The 13939-nt window shown below is 36.5% G+C and overlaps 1 protein-coding gene across 3 annotated transcripts; it reads left to right on the top strand.

Moving 5' to 3' along the window:
• Nucleotides 1-2491: 2491 nt before the first annotated feature.
• SRSF12 (serine and arginine rich splicing factor 12) lies at nt 2492-13461 on the top strand. 3 transcript variants are annotated; one of them, XR_015731383.1, is made up of 6 exons: nt 2492-2753; nt 7238-7342; nt 9066-9169; nt 9379-9520; nt 10550-11421; nt 13019-13461. XR_015731383.1 is itself a non-coding variant. In XM_034408961.3 (5 exons), exons 1-5 carry the CDS (start codon nt 2689-2691, stop codon nt 10836-10838), a joined length of 705 nt encoding a protein of 234 aa, XP_034264852.1. In that variant the 5' UTR covers nt 2492-2688; the 3' UTR covers nt 10839-12935. The 3 variants fall into 3 exon arrangements, 2 of the variants coding, with proteins under 2 accessions (XP_034264852.1, XP_034264851.1); XM_034408961.3 differs by lacking the exon at nt 13019-13461 and having other exon boundaries at nt 10550-12935; XM_034408960.3 differs by lacking the exon at nt 13019-13461 and having other exon boundaries at nt 10490-12935.
• Nucleotides 13462-13939: the final 478 nt, after the last annotated feature.

Below are 13939 nucleotides of genomic sequence, written 5' to 3'. Positions count from 1 at the left end.
CATCCAGCACCCAGCATCTGGGCTCTCAGAGAATGTTCCATAATCCTGGGAAATGGTGTAAGGGCTAGATTTTTCCCTCCCTGAATAATTATTTAAAATAAACTCTGAACACAGTGGCCTAATGTTCCATATTGGGGATCTTCTGGTAACCCTAGCCTGTAAAGAGAGCTGAGAATACTGTTTTAGGCCCCCAGTTGCCCCTGGTAAAAATCAGTGTGGAATTGAGAGTATGATGTGTTTGCGGGGGGGGGGGGGGAGGTGGATAAACTGGCTGACGGACTAGGAATTGCTGGATTCCAAAGCAGAAGCAATACAAAGAGCCAGATCACCTAGCTGTTCGGTATGTTTGTCCTTTTGATATTGGATGGAGTTCTTTCTTACAGAATAAGAATTAGAATTGATAAGGATCTGATGGCCAGAGAGGATTGATTTGTTAGGTGGCATTAGAATAGAGAATAATGTCATGGTAATGGGTGGTGAGAATCTGGTGGCAGATAGGGGGCACGTCAGTCTAGCAGAAGATATGAACTTCTATGAACTTACGGACTTCTAAATTTATTTATTAAACAAATTTATATAGCCACAAAACTCACACATACTTATGAAGGTATGAACTTCTATGAAACTGGCTTTTTATATCAATTCTTTATTGCAATCCTTTGGACCGTATCCGTATCCCAATATCTAGTCATTAGTAATTCTGTTACCCTGGCCTCCAACTGCTACCTGAATGAGAAACGTTGCTTTAAAGTTTAAACTCTTATTTCAGCCCTTCCTTAACTGTGAAGCCTTGGTGACAATGACTTGGATCTTTATCATCATTTTAGACTATTGTGTGATAAGTGGAGCTGCCTTTAATGGATAATTTGGCATCTACAATTGGCATAAGAAGCAGCAGCCAGACTTCTGAAAGGGGAAAGCCACTACTGCTATAATATGTTACTTTGGCTGCTTTAGTAGTTATCAATAGGCTTCTATTTGTAGTAGCTTTAATCTAAAAAGCCCTGCACAGTTCAATTTCATCCAAAACTATCTGCTTCAGATGGATTCTGCCCATCTTGTAGCATCAGTTATAAAAGGGTTTACTTCAGGCTTCCAGTGCCTCAAGAGATGAGGGGGATGTAGACTGAAAAGCAGTTTTCTTATAGAGGACTTACTAGTCTGGTACATCTTGCCACCAGGAATGCATTTGACCCTTTGGAAGGCAGGAAAGACCATTTCGTTTTGAAACTTATGATGGTGATGGTGGACTACCTTTAGTTGGGATTTTATTTTATGAGCTGGAGATAGTGAGTCGTTTGAGGTTATGTCATTATTCAAAAAAATAGTCTTTATTCAACCTTTTTTAGTTTTAAAAACACATTTCCATTTTTAGAGCTTTCAATTATCGGTATCAATTCAAATTTCATAATTCCAATTTATGGCCTATTATTCTATACATTATGTACACCTTTAAATACTTAATATCTTTTACTATATTCTACACTTGTTCTTCTTTAACTTCAATTTAGTATATTCTTCATATATGTAATATATATATATATATGTACTTACATATTCCTTTTACCCTTTAGCATGTTTTATCACATTCATAAACAATTTTCAGTTTAACATACTTTCTATATAGTCTTTATGCATTAATTTTACTTCTAGTTTCTAGCCAGTAATACCACATACTCCAACTTTCGTAATACTCTGTTTCCCTGAAAATAAGACCCTGTCATATTTTTTTGAACCCAGAGATAAGCGCTTGGCCTTATTTTTGGGGAGGTCTTATTATTTTGGGGCGTGTGGAACGATATGGGGCTCCTCTTGCTGTCTTACCTGATTTCCAGTTCTGCATTTAAATATTTTTGTGGAGGGGTTATTTTGGGGGGAGGCTTATTTTAGCGCATGCACTCAAAAGCTCGATTGGGCTTATTATCAGGGGATGTCTTATTTTCGGGGAAACAGGATATAATATATTGAGTCTTTTTACTTATATTTCCTTTTCTAATACCCATGTTATGTCATTTTATTGGACTTCCTAAGTAGTTTTTTTTTTTTAAAAAAAATCCAGAATCTTGGGGAAGGGAGGTGTAATGCTAAATAAATAATAAACTTGCTCTTCTTGCATCCCTACGGCTCTTGACGGATTGCTCTTTTATTTCAGTAACCTTTATCGTTGGAGAGTTCCTATTTAATGATGCTAGAGAATGAAATAAATTGAAGAGTTGGGAAGGAGGGAGGGAACCACTGAAGGACCCGGGATGTCTGGCTGCTTCTAAAATTTGCCAGAACTCGACTGAGAATTTAGCCTGATAGGTTTCCCAGCTGCATGAGACTCCGCGGTGGTTTCGAAGCCTCCGGCCGACCCCATAGGAAATCCAGTCATTCCCCCTCCTCTCGTCTCCGTCTCCCCCCCAGTTCCCGGGACAGCTCCCGCGGTGTCTAGCGAGGCCGCGACCTGTAGGAGGAGACTTGCGCGGCCCTTTCTTTCTCCACCTCCGGCTCTCGCCATTGTTCCCGCCCCCTCGCCGACTCTTTCGGGCCTCTGTTCGCTGTGGCCGCCGCGGCGCCGCTCGCCGTCTCCATCCCGGCCTTTTCTGCCGCAGCTGCAGCCTCCTCCTCCTCCTCCATCTCGAGCTCGTTTTGCTCGGCTCGCCGTTGATCAGTTCCCGAAGGGGAGATCCCAGGCCTCCGACCGCCATGTCCCGCTATACGCGGCCTCCCAACACCTCGCTCTTCGTCAGGAACGTGGCGGACGCCACTAGGTGAGGAGACGGTGGAGGGAGGCGGCCTGGAGTCATAAGGGAGCGGCTGCGGGAGGGCGGTGGGCCTTTTCGGAAGAGCGGGGCCCGTCGCTTCTCTATTTTGGGAGCAGGGCGGCGGGGCAACAACGTGGGCTCGGCCGGAGCGTGACGAGCGGCCCGGGTTAGGGGGGAAGAAAGCGTCACCATTTTCGAAGAGGTTCTGTTTTTAATTCCCCACCGACGTCTGTGCATTTAATACCTGCACCGAATATTAAACCTACTGGGCGAAGCTTTGCTTCTCAAGGCCTCTGGGGCCTATCCCAAGGAGAACGTTGTTCATTTCCTTGCTATTTTTTTTCCCCAAAATGTTATTTATTGGGTGTTTTAAAAAAAAAAAACCACCATAGAACGCACAATGGAAAAAGCACGAGGGGGAAAAATAAATAAAAGCCTCGCCATAAGATTAAGAAGTAAGCAGGATTTCTTCTCTCCCTTCCCCCTCCAGTGTCAAGTCTCCCCCACGCCTTGCTTTAAGGGGACAACGAATTAATTCCTACGAGGAAAACTTAACTTGCTTTTGTATCACCATAGCAGTATGTTTCTCTGGGGGAATGTAGCTGCATGCCCCAACACGTTGGTCCCAAGATTTGGGAAGACCTTCACTGATTTTTGTTATCTTTCCAGTGTGCTTTGGGTGAAATATAAGCTTAAAATCAGACCAAGGATATAATTCCGTGGATTCAATCTCACCTTCCTTTTCTTTTGATATTATTACCTCCAGGCCTGAGGTTTAATTGAAAGTCATATAACTTAATGATGCAAATGGGAATTAGTCTTCTGTAATTTTTTTTTTTAAATAAAAGGTAGGTACTGTAAATTTTGAGATGTGCAGATTATAATTTGGAAGTGGATTGTAGTTGCTGAAATTGTCTCCTGTCTATGAAGAGGCAAAAACTTTGCATCCAGTTGTTGGTATAGGTTTCAGTTTTTGGTATGTTTTAAAAATAACTTGTCTTATGTTAAATGATAAGCTGTTTGCCCTCATCTTAACTTCAAGTAGATATAAAGTGTCTACTGTGTTTCATCAGTATCATATAGATTAATTTTCAATTTTAACTGATTTAAGTACAGTTCCCTGATTAAATTAACATTTAATCATTTCTAATATATATGGTAAAGATGCTCCCAAATTGAGTTTGGCTCCTGGTAATTGCATCCATGCAATTTTTTCGGCAGTATTGTCAAAATTGCCTTGTTTCTCTCTCTGTATGTGTGTGTGTGTGTGTGTGTGTGTGTGAGAGAGAGAGAGAGAGAGAGAGAGAGAGAGTTGAGTCATTTATTCCCCATTCTAATCATCAATCCAGAGATTTCCAAATTGTTCTTCACTTAAATATAATCAGGGCTGATCCTGTTTACCTCTATCATTTCAAAAATGAATATAGTAAACCTATTGAAACATTTTTTCTTTCACATAGGAGATCTTTATCTAAAAGTTTTTAATTATCCTGTCTTCCTGGGACCTAAAAAGAACAGAACGCATGTCTTGGGCAATCTTGCATAATATATGTTTAATACTTTGCAAGATGGTGACAAGGCAGCCTATCTTGCTGCTGCTTCTGAAAGCCTCTTGAATTCATATAATATTTTCCTGAGCGCACACTGCTACTGTGGCTCTTTTCAGGAGTTATAAAGAAATACAGAGTGTACTCACTTCTAATTTGAAACACTTTTATTCAAATCTAAATACTGCACACATCTGACTATAAATTATAAAGCAATACTTTGTGAATGGAACTAAAATGTGTTTGTATAGTTCTTTCCCCTATTGAACTACTTCCCTTCTATCTTTCGTTAACAGGAAACTACATCCCTATAAAATCTGCTGTTATCATTGCTAAACCATATCCTGTCTTTATAATTTCTGTTTCAACTCCTTATAGTTCCCTGATCCCCAAGGTAATGAGTGATAAAACTGGCCATGATGATATCAGAGCAGGAGGGAAACATTCCTTTAGTGTTACAACCAAGTGCATCTTAAGTTTATCTCACTCATGGATGAGGGCAACATCAGGAGATCTGATAAAATAAAGATGCTTTCAGGCCATGTTTGTGTTATAGTTTAGGTACCAATAGAGAAAGGGCCTTTGCCATTTATTTGGGAATAGGAAACTTCTCTGACAATTTCACTGAATTTATTTTCATTGTAAGGGATCCATAAATTATAGGTTGCTTACATACAAACAAAATGATGCTGTGGAAACTCCCACTGATGGAAAAAGCAAGGATGTTGTTAGTGAGTTATTTTACCTGCTGTTGATCTAGCAGCTTTCTTTCTGCAGCAAGGAAAGGGTGGAATGAGAAAGCACAAGGACAGTGAATATGATCACTTTCATTACTGTATTATATCCCATTTCTATCAGAATATTCAATGAGGAGAGATACTGTCACAGGAATTTAGGATGAAAGGCATCATATTCTGCATTTATATTGGGGTTTCTGCAATTCCTCTTTCATTTAATGGGAATTTCAGAATTAAACTACCTGTTTCTTTAAAGATGAAATAAGCAATTAATGATTTTCTTTTTGTTCAATAAAAATTTGGGGAGAATTCAATTTAGCTTACAGCTGTACAGTGGGGAAATACTATTATTGTTTTACATCACAATGCAATTGCAATGTAGATTGGCCCTTTTGCACCAGCAAAAGGTACATAATCAAGAAATGCTCTATTGAAACAAACATATTAATTTTGTGCAAGGCAAATTGATTAGGATCATGTCTGTTAAACATTTAAAATTTGCTTGCTAAGATTCTAATATGGATCTGTACCACCGTTCTTTTCACACACCCTCCATGTAGCTTGCTAATTACGTTTTTGAAATATGTACTTTGATACTCGGATACTCCATCTTTATTTATTGGTTCTTATACTTAAACAACAAGCAATGAATCAAACAACTGTTTATGCACTAACTATACATATAGCAGAATGAGACTCATGTAAATTGGGATCAGTTTGTTTAAATCCAGGCTTCTAGGGATTTCCTTCAGTTTTTAGAGATAGCATTTTTATTTTATTTTTTGAATGCAAAGGCTTTGTTCCAACCAGAGTAGAATTTCTTTTAATTTTTGTTAGAGAAGTGAGACAATTCCCTTGTTTATAATATGATTTTTGTTTATTTGCAATGAGTAGCTGATTCATTATCTATGATAAGTGTCCAATAAGTTTCTTTTTAGGTAATGAATAAATGATTATTATGTCCAACCTATCAGAAATTTGTATAAATACCTAGTTATTTAGCCCATGATTCCATTTGTACAACACAGATTTTGTGGATATTGAATTAATCATTTTCTGAGTTCATATTACGTTTATTGGATTTAATCAAATAGGTTAGGTCAACTCTGACCCCTCCTGCACCAAGACTCAAAAAATAACAATTAAAGTTCACACATTGTGCAGATTTTTTTATATGTGTTATATCCTGCCCTTTTCTCCAGGATCTCAAAGTAGCACATCCATTCATACATTCAGCATTCTCTGTACAGCATTCTCTATTTCAATTTTTGAATGTCTGTTAGATTGAGCTGGATAACTAGATTCTGAGGTGAGATGCTAAGGTGAAAGTGGAAATTTAACCTGGTTTTCCCCAGTGCTAATCTAACATCTTAATATTTGTCCTCTACTGCAGCTACTATGTTTATAACTAACCTACTTAAGGTTATATTATACAATACATAGTATAATGTATTGTAGAAATGCAGTTCTTAATTACTAATTAGTATAGGTCCTTCAGTAAATGTGATGATTCTCTGATCCCCATTTATTCAGTTCTCTGTAGTGCATGATCACTTTTATGAGTTCTTGTAACCCTTTTCAAACTCATCACTACATCACATTTTTACTGTGTAAAGACATTTTCATTTTCTCTTTCCTGAATCAGTTTAATTGTAGACTTCATATTCAGCTACCACTATATTTGTGAAAGAAGAAGGTGTGCTTTTATTTTTCCATAGTGTTCTCATCTTCATAGGTCCTGGTATTCACAAGGCTAAATTGTACTCTTTCTTTAGATTTGAAAAGAGAGCAGTGTATAAATAGCAGTTTCAGGAAGGAAAAAAAACTTTGAGATGTTTTTCTTGTTCTTGTTTATGGCCGTTTTGTCATGCATTTAGTTGCCTGAATTGTTTTACTGTTCAAATAATAAACACAAATAAAAATTGTCCATTACTAGAAAAATAAAGTTTGAGGGAGGCTTTAAAGGTTCCTGTCTGTTTTTGCTTAATATAATAGTCATATATTTGAAAGTACTCAATATTTGCCAGTTTTGATTTCCCCAAGTAACCAAAGTAGTGGTTAAAGTTTGAATTAATACCACAAGAAATATTAGGATTATACAAAGTATTTCTTTAATATTTTTAAATATAGAAAACATTTCATGGGTACCAGGTGCCATTATAGAGATACACTCATGTTTTTTTGCCTTATTTCTAAAACACTTCAGGCCTGAGGATTTGCGCCGTGAATTTGGTCGATATGGCCCTGTAGTAGACGTATACATTCCGCTTGACTTCTACACAAGACGCCCACGAGGATTTGCTTATATACAATATCCTTTATTTCATTGTATTGTTATTGCGGTGCATTGTTGTTATTGCATCCTAACTTAATGTATTTATTTCTTTGTCTCAGAAAATGTAAAGCAGTCCACAGTGGCTGGCAAGCACCCCAAAGTTTGAATGAACCCGGTTAGATAGAGTCCAAGCAGGCAAGCCAAAAGACACCTTAAAGTTCAAGCTTCAAGGAATAAAGAGGGAGGGTGGAAAAAGATAAAAAGAAAACTGGAAGAGGGAAAGTCCTTTTTCAAGGAAAAAGACAAAGCCACAACACCAAGTTAAGGCTTCGGCTTTCCGACATTTGCACGAGTTCCAAAGTCAAAGCCAAGTCTGATTTGGTTGGTTCTACGGCCCTTGTCAAGTCCATCTAGCAAGCCCAAAAGAGTAACGGTCAAGATCAAGTGACATGGAGGTAACTGACAAAGTTTCCTTTTGTATCTTATCGCTCAAACTCTTACATTTCAAGTCAAGAATTTGTTTGTTTATAACTGTTCTAGTTTTAAATACTGTTTTCTTAAATTAATACAAAATAATTGTATACGAATATTTGTTGGTTTTTTCTATTAATTTATTCCCTAACAAAATAGATATAAGTGCAATAGTGCTTGTTTTGATTATCTAGCACAATTTCTATATCATCAAAATTTATTTGTTGTAAAAGAATTAAAAAAACAGCAAAACGAAAAGAAAGTCAGATGATTATGAAAATAAGTGGCAGAATATTGAACTATATTTTCAAATTTTAAACTCTAGTTATCCATTAGATGCCAATGAAGACCCTTATTGCAAGGTGCATACCGTAACTATATTTGCACCCATTCAAAGATGTACTAGAGATATAAGGGCTCAATTATACAGAGAATTCCTTCCTGTCAGGACTTTTGGCATTCGTATAAAAGAAGAAGCAGATTTGTTACACAAAGATATGCCATTGAAATGAAATGAAGTTAGCCTGTGCAGAAATTTTGTATTTGTTTCAGTGCTCAAAGAATTTTGGATTTATAATGCATTCAGTCTTCTCTATTTTGTTTGTGACATTGAGATGCTTCATATTTTGCAGTACACCAGATATACTTGTCTTCCATTGCTGCTTTTGACTAGTTTCAGATGTTGATTTATTGCATTTGTTTACTTTTGGCCAATGTTATGTAAATCCATCCAGTATGATTCAGCAAGCCATGATTAAAACAATTATGTCTATAATGTGTGAATATAGACAAAGTGTGAAGGGAGATTTACATTTCCAAACACAGCTGACCAGGATTTTGAAGTCCCACATAAAATACCCACCAACCTTGTAATAGATAATACTTGCAAATAAAATCTATGTACTAATTTTTGCATGCCTGTGCAAAATTGGAATGATTATATGATAAGGTAATGATACCTTCTATTCTGGGACCTTGGTAGTGATAGAATGCAAAGCCAGTAGTGTTTTGAAACATTTAGTAAACACCTTAAAGTGAATTGTGGCCATTGGTCCTTTTTCATGAATGGGGATGTGATCTTCCTTTCACACTTTACATATTTCTTAGCATATACCTTGATGAAATGTTGTTATAATTAAGAGACCACATAGAATATGTAACAGTTTAGTTTTATGTAAAATATAAAAATAAGATCATTTATTTTAAAAACATTTGAGTGTGTGGTCTATGCTATATGATACATTTTTTTGCTTTGTGCATGTTTAAAGTGTCCTTAACAGACAGTCATGTTTGAAGATGTTCGTGATGCAGAAGATGCTCTTTATAACCTCAATAGAAAGTGGGTATGTGGCCGGCAAATTGAAATACAGTTTGCACAAGGGGATCGCAAAAGTAAGTGAAAATAAACACATCACTTACTTATTCTGCAAATATTTATTTAAGAAAGTAGATTTTCATATTGCTTAGAATTATACAAGCACAAAAATCATGACACTCACAATGTAGAGGGACAGTTTATTAAAATGTAAAAGTAATAGCATGCTAACAATGTAAGATGATTCTGTTTTTTTGCATTTGCCCAGTTTTGTTTTAATTTCCAGCCCCAGGTCAGATGAAGTCAAAAGAACGTCGCCAGTGTTCTCCAATGGATTACAGAAGATCAAGAAGCCGTAGCCGAAGGAGGACACGTAGCCGAAGTTCATCATGGGGCTGGAGTAGAAGACACTCTGACAGCTTTAAAGAGTAAGTTACCGTATTTTTCGGAGTATAAGACACACTTTTTTCCCTCCTAAAAGAGGGTGGAAATGTTGGTGCGTCTTATACACCGAATACAGCCATTTTTGGCCTCTCACAGCCCCACCCCACTCGTCCCATTTTTGCGAAAAATGGACCCGTTTTTTGCAAAAACAGGGTGTGCAGAGGGTTTGGGAGGCTTGCAGAGAGCTTCTGGGGGCCAGGGAGGGCAAACCCCTTTTTTTTCTTACTTACCTCTTCGAAATCTTGGTGTGTCTTATACACTGGTGCGTCTTATAATCTGAAAAATACAGTAGTTTAAATATCAACCAGTGTAAAAAAATGCTACTTCATAAAGTGGGGCATGATTCAATTGTATAAACTGCTTCAAGAGAATATAATAGCAAAGATGGTAACCAATGAGGGAAAGGAAATGCTGTTCAAAGTTATTTTGGAGTAGAATGGCATAGAAACCATGTAAAAGAATGAATAATGACATCTGTTATATGTATAGGTTTAGTAAATCTGTCTCCTTAAAAAATAATTTGAACACTAGGAGTAGAGATTAGAGTTGATCCACAATGTAGAGTTATCTATAAATGCTTATATTTTATAACTTTGAAGCATTGAGTTATTTTTGCTTTGCATGCTGTCTCTTAGTGGTTGTATTCTTGTTGCTGTTGCAAGGTACAAAATGTACACACAAGATATACAAAATACAATTTGGAATGTGTTTGGTTTCAGCAGAAGGCTAAACAATTTAGAGATGTTGTCTAAGGAAGATCCATCCACATTCACTTTCTGGGATTGTTTTAAATCCTTTTAAAAATGTCCACAGTAGTTTCCTTACTTTCAAAAAACAGCTGGGGACTTTGGGTATAAAGTCTGCCTAGAACGCACAATAAAGGAAACTTAGACAAATAAACTACAGTAGTTGTTTGGATCAAGCAGAGATCTAATACTGTGGATGATTTGCAGGTCAAGACGTAGACGGCATTCTTATAGTCAATCTAAGTCTCGCTCAAAATCTCTTCCAAGGCATTCCAGCTCACCAAGACGATCAATCACACCTCAAAGAAATTCTACCTCTCGAGGAAGATCGCGGTCAAAATCAATGCAGCGGTGTTCAAAATATGCAGAGAAATCGCCATCCAGCTCCCACCGAAGACGCTCTACTTCAAGGACAAAGTCACGCTCACATCCAAAGCGCTCAGGTTCAGTTACCAGATCACTATCTAAATCTCCACGGAAACATGCCAACTCCAGTTCTCGCTCTAGAAGTTTCTATCAGAGAAATAGTAACCAGTCAGTATCTGAAGAAGATTAATGTGTTTTTCTAAGAGTTTTTTATGAGCACAAATTAAGAACAAAATTTGTCCAAATGTACCTGAAATGTAAGATAATTGATTAATGAGAGGTCTTGCTATGTTCTCTTGGTCCATATTTCAATAAGCAGAACTCTTTAAAATTTGCTAGCATTAAATAAACATTTATTTAGCCTAGATTAGTTTCTTTTAACTTAGAGGCCAATACAATTTGAACCTAGTTTGACTCTATTGGGTATAAGCTAGCATTATGCTCTGCTCTTACATCAAGTTTTCTTTTTTGGACAGAATTGTCTTTGGACCTTTCTTCCAAACCTTTGGAACAGCAAGAAATTTATGCTACTGTAATTTTGTACTGGCTTAAAGGTGCACACAGGTCTGTCTGGTGCTTTGTAGTGGAGTTGGAAGGGAAAGCCTTTCTCTATCCATTTCTACTTACTTTAGTATGTATTGCAGTACAGTTGTGTCAGTCTGCCAGAAATGTGGAGATGCTGATGGATCAGATTTTCCATTCCACCTATGCAACTCATCCCCCTCCCCCTGAAATTTCCAAGCAAGATTTAAGAGGAAGATGAGCATGCAGAAGTGAGTAAAAATCAAAGTAAAATTACATGTAATTCAATGCTTGAATGGCAAATCTGTCCTTGGGATAGGATTAAGTGTTCCAATAATTTGGTTTTTTACATTGTTTATGTTAATAATTTTGCTGCTGTTGCTGTTATTTTAATTGGCACTATTTGGTGCCTTTTTGGTGATACCAAGATTTTATTTGAGGACAACCATTCATGTATATTCTTAAAACAAGTATGTTTTAAGAAACAAAAACTGATAGGAAGGCACTGCAACTCAAGTTGTAAAGTTTCTTTAAATTAAAGCTTGTCTATGTTTCTCTAAAGCATGTTAACAGTGTAAATGGGGATACTTGTATAACATGGGGATACATGTATGACATAAGGTAGTAGAAGTCTAGCATTTGTCTTTCTTAATTTCATATTTAAAACTGATTAGATCTGGCAATTTCACTTCACACTTCTATTTGAACAGCAAGTAATGCTCTGGAATTTTCTGGAACTAAAATTATGAATTTACGTGAATGCGTTGTAACATTGAATTACATTAGATCTCACTTCTGTTGCCAAATGGAGGTGAATTTCAGGAAATCATTATTTTCCCTTAAATCATAAAATATGGTTGAATATTGGATTTCTAGATGGAATGTGGCATGTGAAAGGGTGTACAAGGACACCAGTGCAAATGAAGTGCTAGACCTTTGATCAATAATAAAATAATTTGCCTGCAAATAGAAAAAAAGCTTGGCAGTTAAATGCTAAGTCTAGATTTTTTATTCCTGGATGGGCTGTCTCTGCTGCAAAGAGCTTAAAACAAAACATACATTTCATAATGTAATTTCCATTTGCAGACTGAACTGGTACAGTTCATTTTCTCATTACATACTGCTATTTAGTAGAAACAGCTTTTGCTCTTGTGCAGCAATCTTTTGCTCTGCAACATGAATAATGATCACATGATTAATTTGATTGAAATTAGTGCTTATGGAAAACAGATTAGTTAAACAGGTTTTTAAAAAGGAAATAATTAGAAATATAAGATAATTTGGGGTTATTGTAATATAAATTGTTAAGCACATGATTTTCATGTGTGGTTAAATGTTTTTGTGAAACTCTTAACGTTTGTTGTGTAAAATTTATCACATCTATATTTTCAAAATATCATTGTAGTAGGTGATCAGTATAGATGACACCAACAAGCATTTTAAATTCTAAGCCTGTAATATGATTTAACAGTTAAGCGACTCAGTATAAAGTCATTATTAGCGTGTTTAACTCAAGTAACAGAGGGTATTCTAAAAACAATTTTGTATTTTACAATATATGACACTGCATTGTGTAGTAATGTTTGGAAACTTACTATTTGTTTTTTAAATGTATGGTAACTGTGATGTCTGTTACATGGTACAAGCACTGCATTGTATTAAAATAATTGTAGTGGCAGTAAAACTACATTTCATGAGCAAGTGTTGGGAGTATCATTGTTATTTCATAACTTAAGATGTTTCAATAAAATACATGCAGTTTTCATCTTTGCTTCTTTAAAAATGTGTTTGCTTTCAGAACTTTGTAAATTGCAATAGAATCAGACTGACTTTTCTTTTGTATTGCAGGAACCATAACCAACACAGTTCTTATGGTCTCAGGTTGCTTGAAAAGACTGGTGCCATATAGGGGAAATTCTGCAGTGTTCTTCCTATTGTGAGTGTTAGCTTTTGAAGATTAATGCTGTCATGAAGAGCAATTACATTAGAGACATTCCCCCAAGCTTTTTTGCATTGTCAGGAATGTTACAACCATTTCCTTTCTACATCTGCCTCTCCAAGATGATGCATGGATGGAATGGAAATAACTGTTATTTTATTTCAGAACTCAGCAGTCTGATACAGCAGACATGCACTTAGAATTAACTGAGTTCACAATCCTTATATGTGAACATAACCTCTGATTATCCCAGAGTTTCTTTATTTCAGCAGCATAATTTGGATTGGGAGTTATTTTGTTGCTGCTTGTTAAACAGGTGTAACATTAAAAGTATGACCTGCTAATTGGCAAACCAGAAGTCTGATAGCTTACTTGCTCCATCTATTCTCGGTCAAGTTTGGTCGCTGAGATAGCATGAACTTGTATGTGCCTATTCTGAAGTAATCCTCAGTAATGTTATTGAGGGTCATGATCATTTATAGCTAAATCAGAATGACATGCTGCTAAATCCAATTAAACCACTGTTTGATTTGGTATGTACATATATACCACCCTCTCGGCTTTGTAAGATAGGAAGCACTCCCAGATAAACCAATTCTACTTTATTACATAATCTTTCAAGCCTGAAAGTACATTTCTCTTGGTTGCTTTTACAGCCCCAGAAATTAGGGAGAGGATACCTTCTGAGAGGTTTGCAGCACCCACACTCCTGTGGGCTAAGCTGCTACTTATCTGACTGCTCCTCTGGGTATGGCTCTTCTCCATTTCCCAAGGTCATTCCTACTGATTGGACATTTAGAAAATTTTCAGAAATGTTTGTATTTCTGTTC

This window comes from Pantherophis guttatus, chromosome 1, assembly GCF_059756535.1.
Source record: "Pantherophis guttatus breed Tessera chromosome 1, ASM5975653v1, whole genome shotgun sequence".
NCBI classification, from domain to species: domain Eukaryota; kingdom Metazoa; phylum Chordata; class Lepidosauria; order Squamata; family Colubridae; genus Pantherophis; species Pantherophis guttatus.
This window is presented reverse-complemented; position numbering and strand designations above follow the sequence as displayed.